This window comes from Natator depressus, chromosome 20 (assembly GCF_965152275.1).
Source record: "Natator depressus isolate rNatDep1 chromosome 20, rNatDep2.hap1, whole genome shotgun sequence".
Lineage (NCBI taxonomy): Eukaryota > Metazoa > Chordata > Testudines > Cheloniidae > Natator > Natator depressus.
The window spans coordinates 5,352,627-5,363,815 of NC_134253.1; the positions used below are offsets into that span (position 1 = coordinate 5,352,627).

General features: G+C 58.8%; 1 protein-coding gene across 1 annotated transcript; it reads right to left on the reverse strand.

Moving 5' to 3' along the window:
* Positions 1 to 1,581: 1,581 nt before the first annotated feature.
* On the reverse strand, positions 1,582 to 7,262 carry IGFBP6 (insulin like growth factor binding protein 6). The gene is made up of 4 exons (XM_074935131.1): positions 6,881 to 7,262; positions 3,616 to 3,767; positions 2,949 to 3,068; positions 1,582 to 2,184 (listed from the first exon to the last, which is right to left on the reverse strand). The coding sequence occupies exons 1-4, from the start codon at positions 7,260 to 7,262 to the stop codon at positions 2,062 to 2,064; spliced, it is 777 nt and encodes a 258-aa protein (XP_074791232.1). The 3' UTR covers positions 1,582 to 2,061.
* Positions 7,263 to 11,189: the final 3,927 nt, after the last annotated feature.

Below are 11,189 nucleotides of genomic sequence, written 5' to 3' on the forward strand. Positions count from 1 at the left end.
GACTTCCTAGCAGGGCTAAGGCGAGGGGAACTTTGAGCCAACCGGCTGGCTCTTATCGGCAATTGATGAGGGGTTACCGAGATGACACCTCCGCAGGGCTGATCTCTCAGGTCCTCCAGCCACAGGGCCGGGGCTGGCTTGGAAGACGCTACGTGTTACGGCCCCGCCCGCACTTAAAGAAATCTTTGAACCCAATCTAGTGGTGATGCCAGAGTGGGCAGCCCCCTAGACAGAGGCCTCCAGCCAACTCTGGGGCAGGGCCAGACCTGGAAACTGCCCCCGCCACCAACACACACACACCTGCCCCTGGAGGGATTCCCCCAAGGTGGGACAGAGGCATCAGGGCCCTCACTCTCCTCTACAGGCCTACAGTCCTTAGCTGGACTCTATTTCCCATGAGGCACTGCCTCCTCTCACCAAGAGGGGAACCATGGTGCACCATGGGAGATGTGGTCCAGCCCAGAATATAAAAGATACTTTTTTTTTTTGGTGCACTGAGGCTCAAGCGATGGCTCTGATTCTCTTCCAACTGGCCTCAGCCACTCCGGGCGGATCTCATCCACATTGTCAATAGCATTCATTAAACAGAGGGCTGCCGACGGACTCCAGGACGCAGGTAGGGCCACATAAGCGGGACGGATGCTCCTTCCTCCAATGGAACCGAGTGCGACCAAAGAAAAGCAAGTCGCTGCAACTCTCATCAGTACCAGCCTGACCAAAGGGATGGCGCAGCATCATGACACGCTGCCCTAAGAGAGGGCCCTGTTCCAAAGACAGGTGGAGGGTCAACACTGACATAGGCCAGGTCTGCGGTACAAAGGCGTGGTGACGTTCCCCTACCCAGCATTGCTATGCCAACAAAAAAAGCCACGTTGATGCTGTCTGTCATTCGTCAGGGTGGCAAAACTGTGTCTCTACCAGGGGTTATGCCGACAGAGCCTGGCGGAAGCGTGGACTGGCCATAGGAGCCGGGATATCCAGCTGGACTAAGGGCAGGCTAGTTATTCTGGTACAGCCTATTTCCCCAGCTAGACAAGCCCTAAGATGGGGTCTGGAGGGCACCAGGAGGGATGCACGGCAGAAAGAAGGCGAGCGCCAGGCCCTCCAAAAACCAAACTCAGCTTTATTTAAAATAAACATCTCCCAGAAGCATCCAACAATCCTCAGGAGGGTGCATTAAGGTAAAGGAGCCGCAGGACAGGTGACAGCAAAAGCACAGCTGTGGGACGGGGCAGGGCGAGCCGGCAGCCTGGCCCTGACTCCCGCTCCAGTTGCCTCTGCTCCAGCTGCTTCCCACACCCGGCTGGCAGCAGGACTCTCCCCAGCCAGCTGCTTTCCTGGGGGGGCTCAGGAGGAAGGTCAGAAAGTGAAAGGTTGCTTGGCCCACAGCTGACCCCCCCCATCCCTTTTTCCCCTCCCAGCTTCTTAACTGATGTCTGACTGCAGCTCAGGATGTGTGTGGGGGGAGGGAGGGGGGGTTCCTGAGATTTGGGGGTGCAGGGGTGAACTCTTGCTGGCTCTTTCCAGCCTGTCCCCCAAAGCCATGCTGCCCTTCCCAGAGTACTCCCCACCCAAGATCCAACATTAGTAGCACTCTTCCAATACTAGCCTTCTTTGTTCCCCACCCAGAAAAGCAGTTCACCACCACCCCCCGTCCAAGGGGGAAACTCCCCATTGCAGAAAATGCATCTGTGGGTGGGGGGGTTGGAAGCACCAGGGGATGCTGCAACCCCCACCCCCGGCCCACTCCCAATAGCTTATTGAACAAACACCTGCACTAGCAGACCCCCAAAGCAGCGGCTTGGGCTCCAGGCTGCTACCACAGAGCTGTTCCCTGCCCCCTGTGCCCAGCCAGTCCTGGGTGTGAATGGGGCAGGTGGGAGAGGCCGATCCCCAGCGAGGGCAGCGCCCCCAAGCTGCCTTCAGGCCAGCTCCTTCCAACAGCCGCGGTGCCATGTAATAAATTAAAGGCAAAATGCTTCTGTATCCTCGGGCTCTTCTTCCCGCAGCATCTATCAGGCTGAGCCTCCTCCAGCCCCGCTCGAGCCCAGCCCACCCCTCTCAGTCACTCCCGTTGGGCAGGCAATGGGGGTTGCCCTCCAGCCCCCCCGAGCCGGCCAGCGGGTGGCCCTTCTTATCCACACACCAGCACTGGCCTCGCCTCTGTCCTTTGGATGCCCGGCACTGTAAGAGGAAAAGACAAGGGGGAGGGAGGGTGTGAGAGAGGACATATCAATGGGCTGATGGACAGTCTTGTAATCGGAGGCATTTCCACCACTCCCCTCGCAATGAAGCCCCAGCTCCTGGAGTCATGGGACCATTACATGAAAGCTGAGATCCTTCCAGAGACTGGGAGTATGTTTCTAGCCCTCATGACTGCAGAGAAGAGCTAGAGATTGGTATCTTCTAGCTTTTCCTCTAGCACGTGGTACCCCTACATCTCCAAGTGCTTTACATATAGATGGGGAAACTGAGGCACTGGGAGGGGCAGCAACAGTACTGTATCCACTAGGCTGTGCTGTCCCATAAAGGATGAGAACCCAGATGGGCAAAAAGACCCCAGCTCAGTAGTTGGGGGGACCTGGTTTAAAATCTCTGGCTGTTTGGAGCTGGCGGTGCTCGATCTTGGGTAACAGTCAGATGGTCCCAGGCACTAGCCCGGTATGGCAGGGAGTGGTAGAAGACACAAGCACTGATCTGCTAGGGCAGCCGACAGGACATAGGTCAGTGGGCCAGTGGCTGGACACAGAGGTCAATGCCCATTGGGCTGATCACCTGCCAGTCCAATGCTGGGTCCGGGCAGCCACTCACTGGCTCCCCGCCAATGCCCTGCACCTACAGGGCTCACTGCTCTGACTCCATCCAGCCCTCATGGTGCCCCAGCCCCAGAGGTGCCCACCCCAGCTCAGGGGAACCCACCCCAGCCCTGGCCCTGGCCCCTACCTTACCTGTTTTTTCCTGTAGAAGCCTTTGGTGTCGCAGTTGGGAATGAAGATGTCCTCTCCACTCCGGTACAGTGGGGCCTTGAGCTCCAGCATGACAGCTGCCAGGTGCATGCGGCATGGAGCCTGCCAGGGGCCAGGACAGATTGCAAGTTCAGGAGGGACGGGACTCGCTGGGCTTCCCCCCACAGCTCTCACAGCTGCCTTTTCTCCTCCCCCCGCCCACCCCCATGCCCCAGCCAGCCTATGCACTGGGCTCTGCCCTCCTCTTCGCCAGTAGGGGCAACCAGCATGCCGGGGAGCTCATCTCCCTGCAGCAGGAGCGCTCCAGCCCAGTGATTGCAGAGCCTGGGACAGCTATTTGTAGGCTACAAACTCAGTCCCAGCCTCTTCCACCAGGGGGCGCTGTTGAACATAGGGCAGGGGCACTGGCTGTGGGGGAAGCTCCCTGTTACTGCAGTCCCAGCCTCACCCAGCAAGGGGCGCTGTGGGGTGCAGGGCAGCAGCTCCCAGCTACGGCATTGCCAGCAGGAGGTGCTGCAGGAGCGCTGGCAGGGGAACCCAGGTGTGTTCTCTACCGGTGCTGGATGCCTGGGCAGGAGATGCCTCATGTCAGACTTCCACAGGCACGTGCTTGCACTGTCCCTGTCCCTGCACCCCTCCCGCAACGCACCGTCTCCAAGTCCGGCTTGCCGTCGCTGTTCAGCGAGATCTGGTGCAGCCGGTCCTTGCCACCGTTCGCCTCCACCAGGGGGCCGTGGTGCTGGGGGGGCCTAGGCTCCAGCGTGGGGTGGCTTGCCCTGCGACTCTCCTTCCGGCTCTCCCCTGCGGGGGAAAGGGAGACAGAGTCTGGGGCCTCAGCCTGCCACACACCCTCCCCTGCCCTTCCCCACCCCAATCTGCCGCCAGAGTGTCCTGTCCAGCACAGGGCCCTGCGGCTTCTGCTGGGGTCAGGCCCCTCAAGGCTGCAAAGGGGCCACCCTAGCTGCGCCAGCCTGGTTGCTTGGGTGAAGTGAGTTTGCTGCATCCTTACCTATTGCCAGGTGCCCATGGCAGATGCAGATGCAGCCACGCCCCCTGCGGCTGAATGGGAGTGCCTTTAGGCCATTGCTTTCAGGGGCTACCACCAACTCTGGGTGTCATAGAATCATAGAATATTAGGGTTGGAAGGGACCTCAGGAGGTCATCTAGTCCAAGCCCCTGCTCAAAGCAGGACCAGTCCCCAATTTTTGCCCCAGATCCCTAAATGCCCTCACCCCCAAGGATTGAACTCACAACCCTAAGTTTCGCAGGACAATGCTCAAACCACTGAGCTATCCTGCCCATCCCCCCAGTACTAGTCTTCTTTGTTCCCCACCCAGAAAAACAGACCCCTTGGAGACACCCAGGATCCGGCACCATGGAGCACCTGCAGCTCCATGCACCCAGGAGGTGGGTGGACCTCAGTCCTTTGGGGCCTGGGGCCCAGAACCCCGCAGCAGCGCCCAGGCCAGGTTCACCAAAAATTGTGCATGCTTGAGGGCTTGAAAATCGAGCCCTGAACTCTCGCGAGGGGGACGGGGGGGATCTTGCCCCAAATTACTGCTTGCCCAAGTGCCCCAATCCCAGTGCCCAAAATCCAGCGTCCCGTTCTGCACTCCCACGTTCTGACACAAGGGGGAGCCAGCGCTCCTGGGATTGGTGAGCAGGCCAGAGGAATGGGTGAGTAACTGAGAGCAAACCCACAGATGGGCCTGAACAAACCCCCCCAGAGCTAGCCGCCCTCCCGCAAAGAGTCGGGGTCCCTCGATACAACAGCTCCTACAGGGTGGGTGGAACATGCCAGGAAGCAGCTTTGGGTGTCGCAGAGTCACTGAATGGCCGTGAACATCCCCCGCAATCTGCAGCAGCCTCCCAGCTGCCTTAGCCCTGGGTGGAATTGCTCAAGGCATCTCTGCTCTGCTGGAGAAAAACCTTTGCTTTATAGTGGGGTGGAGCAAACAGCTGGATTCTGCAGTTGCACCACGGCCAGGTCTCACCCCTCTCATTAAACATTTTTTGTCCTGTGTTTGTACAGCACCTAGCACCACGGGGTCTGGGTCTATGACTAGGGCTCGCAGGTGCTAAGACATGGTCAGTTTAAGGTAGGCTCAAGATTTAGGCTTTTCTCCAAGAGTTGGGGGGAATTTTTACTTGATCTCTTATTATGGAAGAGCCTGGCATGAAGTTTGGGGTGGGGGGTGCAAGCAGCAGGAGAGAATTTAGGCTGAACTGGGGGCTCAGACACAATAGCACAGACCCTGGCACCATTCTTGAAAGGGGATGGGGGGGGAAAGAAATTGAGGTTCCTCTGAATACCCCCTCTGGAAGGGCTTTTGCCCCTGTGTTTCATGCCATTGCTTGGATGGACAGCTCTGATCTGCCCTGATCCCCCAGCCAGGACCCCCCATCCCCGGTACACAGCCACCCCTTACTGGTGGGGTTTGTTACAAGGCAATGGATTCCTCTCCTCCCCCACCCCAACGCGTTCCTCCGAGCTCCCGCAGCCAGCGCGGGGGGTCTGCGAGACTCAACTCCCCAGCCACAGCAGTGTCCTGAACCCTGATGGAGAATTAGCTCTGGGTGGCTCCCTGCGGCCTGTCTGTTGCCATCTGACACCCCCATGCCAGATCCTCTCTCTCCAGCCAAGCACAGGGGGCTCGCCCCCGGACCGGTGCCGGCTGAGAGAGCGGTGCTCTGAGCCAGACACCTTGGGGGAAGTTCAGTCCCAGTCTCCCATACAATGGTCCCCCACCCCGCCTCAGTCTGGCTTTTGCCCCTCAGAGACCAATCTCTGCTGGCAAATTTTAGCTACTGCCAGCTGGAACCTTTACTTGGGTCCCCCCCTGCTTCGCCACGTTCCCAGGCTTGGCTCAAGTCAGCAGCCTCCCGTGGGCCGGCCTGCTGGTAGCTAGACTGGGAGCTCTTTCGGGGCAGGGGCTGGCTGGCTGTGTTTGTACAGCGCCTGGCGCCACGGGGCCCTGGCCTGTCTCCCACCCTCACAGCCCAGGAGAGGGCCTGTCCCCCTTCCCAAGCAATATATCCACCCACAGGCCCCTTCTCCCATTCAAGAGGCTGAGCCCACTTCCTAGGCACCAAAATGTGTGTGTATGTGTTGGAGGGGGATCAGGCCGGATCAGGGCACCTGGTAGGGACACCTCCATGGGGGGGGGGGGTTTGGCTAGAGGTGTTCCTGCTGGACTCCTGCTGGGAGCACCCATGGGCCATTGGCAGCTACAGCTGCTGAGGCAGGGGTGAGCATGGCTGCATATTGCCCACAATAGAGACAACTCAGGGGACAGAAGCCCCCCCCTACTTCTCAGGCAGCCCCCAGCCCCCTCTTCTGCCAGGCTCCCCCCCCCCCTGGCATCAAGCCAACCCAGGGCAAGCAGAACCCGACCCACTTGGAGCCTCTCCCCCTCCATCGCGCTGGGCAATAGACAAGGAGCCACCCAGCCTCCCCGTCCCCCCCAGTCTTCTGCAGCAGCACCCCGGGGTCCGGACCCTCCCCACCCCTGAGCCGGAGAGGGGCAATGCCCAGCCACTCCCTTAGGAGTGCGCCCCCTGGCCAGGGAACCCCACTATGGCAACCCCCGAGTGGAAGGACCCATCTTCTTCTGCCCCTCCAGGGGGAGGAAAGAGACTCAGTTCCGGGGAGTGGGGGGAGAGCGGGGGGGGAGGGGGGGAGAAAGCAGCAGCCTTTGCCCTTAGAAACTATGGAGATGCCCCCCCCCAACTTCTGGGGGTGCTGCTAAGTGTCACCAGGGATCCCGCGGATCTGGGCTCAGCACCTCCGCGAGGGCTGCCCTGTGCCCTTACCCCGAAGCTCAGCTGGGGGGGGCGCTCCAAGGATCCCCCCCATCTGGGCTCAGCCCCGAAGCCCAGCCGCGGCTGCTCCCCCCAGCCCGCCCCGCACTCACCTGCCGGGGGCTCGGGCTCCGTGTGGTTGCGGCTGCCCTTCCTGCCCCCCACGGCCCGGCACACCCCCTTGCCGAGGAGCAGGGCGTGCAGGGGGGTCCGCTCGCCGGCCCGGGGGATGCAGCGCAGTCCCCGGGCGCAGCTGGGCGTGTAGACCCCGCACGGCTCCCCCAGCTCCCGGACGCAGCCCTTCTCCCCGCAAGCTTCGCGCGGCGCCTTGGCGCTGTCGGGGGGCGCCGCCGCTGCCCTCTCGGGGGCCCGGCAGCCGGCTCGGGGGGCGCAGGCCGGGGGGTCCCCGTCCTCGCAGCTGGGGCACTGGCCCAGGGCGCCCCAGGAGCCCGGAGCCAGCAGCAGCGCAGACACCAGCCAGCAGCCCGGGAGCATCTTGGCCGGCTGGGCAGGGGAGGAGCCGGACCGTGCTGCGCCCCGACTGCTCTGGGCTCCCTCCCCACGGCCTCGGCCCTTAAATACCCTGCCCAGCCCACAACCTGCCTCCAGCGCTGGCCCCGGAGCGCCAGGTGTCCGCAGCCCTGGCACCCCCCGGGGGGTGGGGGGAGCGCGGGCTGAGCGCTGCCCGGCTCCGCTCCCACCCCCGCTGCGCTCCGGCCCCCCGCTCTTGCCCCCCCCAAACCCCTCTCTCCTCTTGCCCCCCTTCCAGACTCCCCCGCCCCGCGGCTCCTCCCCCTGGCCACTCTCTGTTCTCACCCCCACCCCTCCTGTCTCTCCACCCCACCCCCATGTTCATTTCCAAATTCAATTTCCCCCTTCTCTCCATCTCGGAGATTCCTGGGATTCTGGGGGCGGCGGGAGGGGGCGGGGGTCGCCCGAGCCCCTCTGAGCTGCAGAGGCTGAGAGAGGAAATGAGACAGGCCGGGGGAGGTGGAAAAGAAACATGCCCGCCCCCACCCGCCGTCCCAGACCCACAGTCCCAAGAGGGAGCTCCAGGCCTTACCCCCCTTCCCAAGGGGTCATCAGTTCCAGTCCTGCCCCCCACATCCCAAGAGGTAGCTCCCTCCTATCCTATCTGATTTAGTTGGGGTTGGTCCTGCTTTGAGCAGGGGGTTGGACTAGATGACCTGAAACCCCTTCCAACCCTGATACTCTATGATTCCATCCCTCCATTCCCAAGGGGTCAGCTCCCATCTCCATGCCCCCGTCCCGAAGTGGGAGAGCCCATCTCCATCCCCTGCCCCGTTCCCAAGTGGGAGGGCCCATCTTCATCCCCCTCCATTTCCAAGGGATCAGCTCTCATCTCCATCCCCCCCATTCCCAAAAGATCAGCTGGCTCCCGTCTCCATCTCTTCATTCCTAAGTGGGAGAGCCCATTTTCATCCCCCTCCATTCCCAAGAGATCAGCTCCCATCTCCAACCCCCCCCCCCATTTTCCCAAGTGGGAGAGCCCATCTTCATCCGCCCCAGGCCAATTCCCAAGTGAGAGAACCCATCTCCATGCCCCCGAGGCCCATTCCCAAGTGGGGGAGCCCACCTTCATCCCTCCCATTCCCAAGGGGTCACCTCCCATCTCCATCTCCCCATTCCCAAGTGGGGGAGCCCATCTCCATCTCCCCATTCTCAAGTGGGGAGCCCACCTTCATCCTCCCCATTCCCAAGGGGTCACCTCCCACCTCCAACTCCCCATTCCCAAGTGGGAGCTCCGATCCCCTCCCCCCCCCCAGTAATTTCTCTTCCAGTGATTTGGATCTAATTATCTGAGCATCTTTTTTGAAAAAGCAAACAACCCCCCCACCCTCTCAACCAAACAGAAACCACTTTCATTTAACCCAACCCCAAAGAAGCAAAGAGCAAACAATTTCCTGGTGCCCAATCCCTGATTTCCCCTCCTTTCCCTGGGGACGCTGGGCTGAGATCATGGTTCCCCCCCCTTCTTCCCTCAAAAGTACATTTTTTTTCAGGGTCTGAATGAATATTGTTGCCTTTGCATGGAGCCTAAATGCCTGGAATATTTCATGCTTCCAGCCCATCTCTGTTGTGTAATCCAATCGCCGAGCTATTTCCCTTCCCCTGTCTAATTCTTTCCTAAAACATAACACATCATTTTTACTGCTGGCCTTTGTGTGCGCAGAGCTGAGTCTTAAAACAATGTGCTTATTTGGCAGGCTAGGTCTACTGATTAGAGCAGGGCATGGGAGTCAGGCCTCCTGGGTTCTTGACTAGCGGTTAGAGCAGGGCCCTAGGGAGGGTCAGGTCTCTTGGATTTCTTGCTCTGGAAGGGAGTGAGTTCTAGTGGTGGCAGCAGAGGGCTGAGGGTCAGGACTCCTGGCTTCAGTTCTTGGCTCTGGGGGGGAAGTGTTGTCTAGTGGTTAGAACACGAGGCACTAGGAGTCAGGACTCCTGGGTTCTATTTTCAGCTCTGGAGAGAGTGTGGTTTAGGGGTTATAGGAGGGGAATGGGAGTCAGGATTTCAGAGCTTTGTTCCTGGCTCAGGGAGGAACTGTGGTCTAGTGGCTAGAACAGGAAACTGGGAATTAGGACTCCTGGGTTCTAGGAACAGCCCTGCCACTGACCGTGTGACCTTGGCCAAGTCACTTTCCTTGCCTGTGCCTCTGTTTCCATGTCTGGAGAGTGCCGATGATATTACTTTCCTATCTCTCTTCTGGGGCTTTATTAATGACAGTAAAGATCTTTGGATGTTGTTAGTATTTCTTGGAAATTTTCACTGCTCACCTCCAGGGTTTCTGTTCTGGCTACTCCCCCCATTGCTTCCAGCATTTTTCTTTCCTTGCTTCTGGTTTTCAATAATCAGCTTTTCTTACATGTTTTAAAAATAACAAAATTCAGTTTTCTGTTGGTTGCCACTCTTGCAAATCCTTATAGGCTCCAAGAGCATGGGAGTAAGAGGGGCAGACAGAAATCAGTGTTACACGGCTTTCCCACCCAGTGCTTTCCAGCCAAATCCCTTTCTGAACCTGTAACTGGTCAATCCTCAAAACCCTCCAGGGATGTAGGCGGGTCAGTATTATTGGCCCTATTTTACAGATGGGGAAACCGAGGCACAGAGCCCATAAAGGGACTCACCCAAGATCACAAGTCTGCCATAGAGAAAGGTGCTGAACTTAGCATCACCCTCAGCAAAGCACTATGCCTTTAGCAAATGGTTGTCCCTGGAGCCTGAATGGAGAGACGCTTGGGAATATTGCATGCTTCATTTTCCTTTACATCAGTAGCAGCGCACACACACACACAAACACACACACACACACCTGAAGATGCCCTGGGCCTAGTGGATCGAGCACTGGGCTGAGACCCAGGTTCTAGTCCCAGCTGCTGGGTGGCCTTGGGAGAGTCACTCGACCTGCTGGTGCCTCAGTTTATTCACTGGGAAAAGGAGGATCGTGACCCTCCTTTGTAAAGCTCTATGGCTAAGAAAAGCGAGGTGTTGTCATTAAGCAGCTCCACTTGGAGGGGCTCCAGTCTTTCAAAGGGCTGAGGAAAGAGGTGCAGTTAATTAACGGGTCACATAGCTGTTGAACTTGAATTTGTACCAATCATACCCCAGGGGCAGGACCTCTCCCTGGTAAGAAGCGGCTGTTGCAGATGCTTGCCACTGGATGGCGCCCCTTAACCCTTCGCTTTCAGAGGACTAACTGGGTGCAGGGCTGCGAAGCCACCTTTGAAATGCAACCGAGAGCTGCAAGCCAAGCGGGGCTAGTGATGGACAGGCCTCTCTGCTTTCTCCGGCCTGAAGCTGTGGGGGCAGAGGGGGGACCCCCTGCTCAGAGTTGAGGGGGGGCTCTGATATTGTTCAGGCCATCCAAGAGGTGATGATTTCATTCTGAGCAGGACTCCCAAGTGCAGCTCCGTCCTCTGGAACACAATCAAGCAGCCCTGGGAGGCAGCCACAGTCCACTTCCCATAAACAAGGCATTCTTCGGCCCTGAGCGGAACATGCCTCTTACTTTTCCTGAGATCCACCCTCACTCTATTTGCATTTCCCCATTTTCCACCCAGGATGCCCCTGCACGCTGCCTCAGGACAGGATTTTAACCCCTAGGGCCTGATCTCTGTTTACGTTTGTCCATGACGTTCCAACGGGGAAAAAGAGGTGGATTTGTAGCCAGGAGTGAAATCAACCATGGGAACAGCTTCTCAAGGGATGTGGCAAAGGCTCCGTCCGTTGGAGTTTATGAACCAAGCCTGGATAGCTTCCCAAAGGGTAGGCCCTGACTCAGCCATGTGCTTTTGGGCTCAATGGAGGAATGAGAGGGTGACTTACTTGGCATGTGCTATGCTGAAGATCCGACTGTCTGTCTCTGGCACTTACAGCACATGATTACCATACATCTGAGTGCT

What these genes read in the sequence shown, in the direction of transcription:
- IGFBP6 (XM_074935131.1), bottom strand. Translation starts at nt 7,262, where the DNA reads ATGCTCCCGGGCTGCTGGCTGGTGTCTGCGCTGCTGCTGGCTCCGGGC. An exon ending in GCAAGCCGGACTTGGAGACG is followed by an intron (nt 3,069 to 3,615) that starts GTGCGTTGCGGG and finishes GGCCCCTGGCAG; the next exon opens with GCTCCATGCCGCATGCACCT. An exon ending in GCTTCTACAGGAAAAAACAG is followed by an intron (nt 2,185 to 2,948) that starts GTAAGGTAGGGG and finishes TTCCTCTTACAG; the next exon opens with TGCCGGGCATCCAAAGGACA.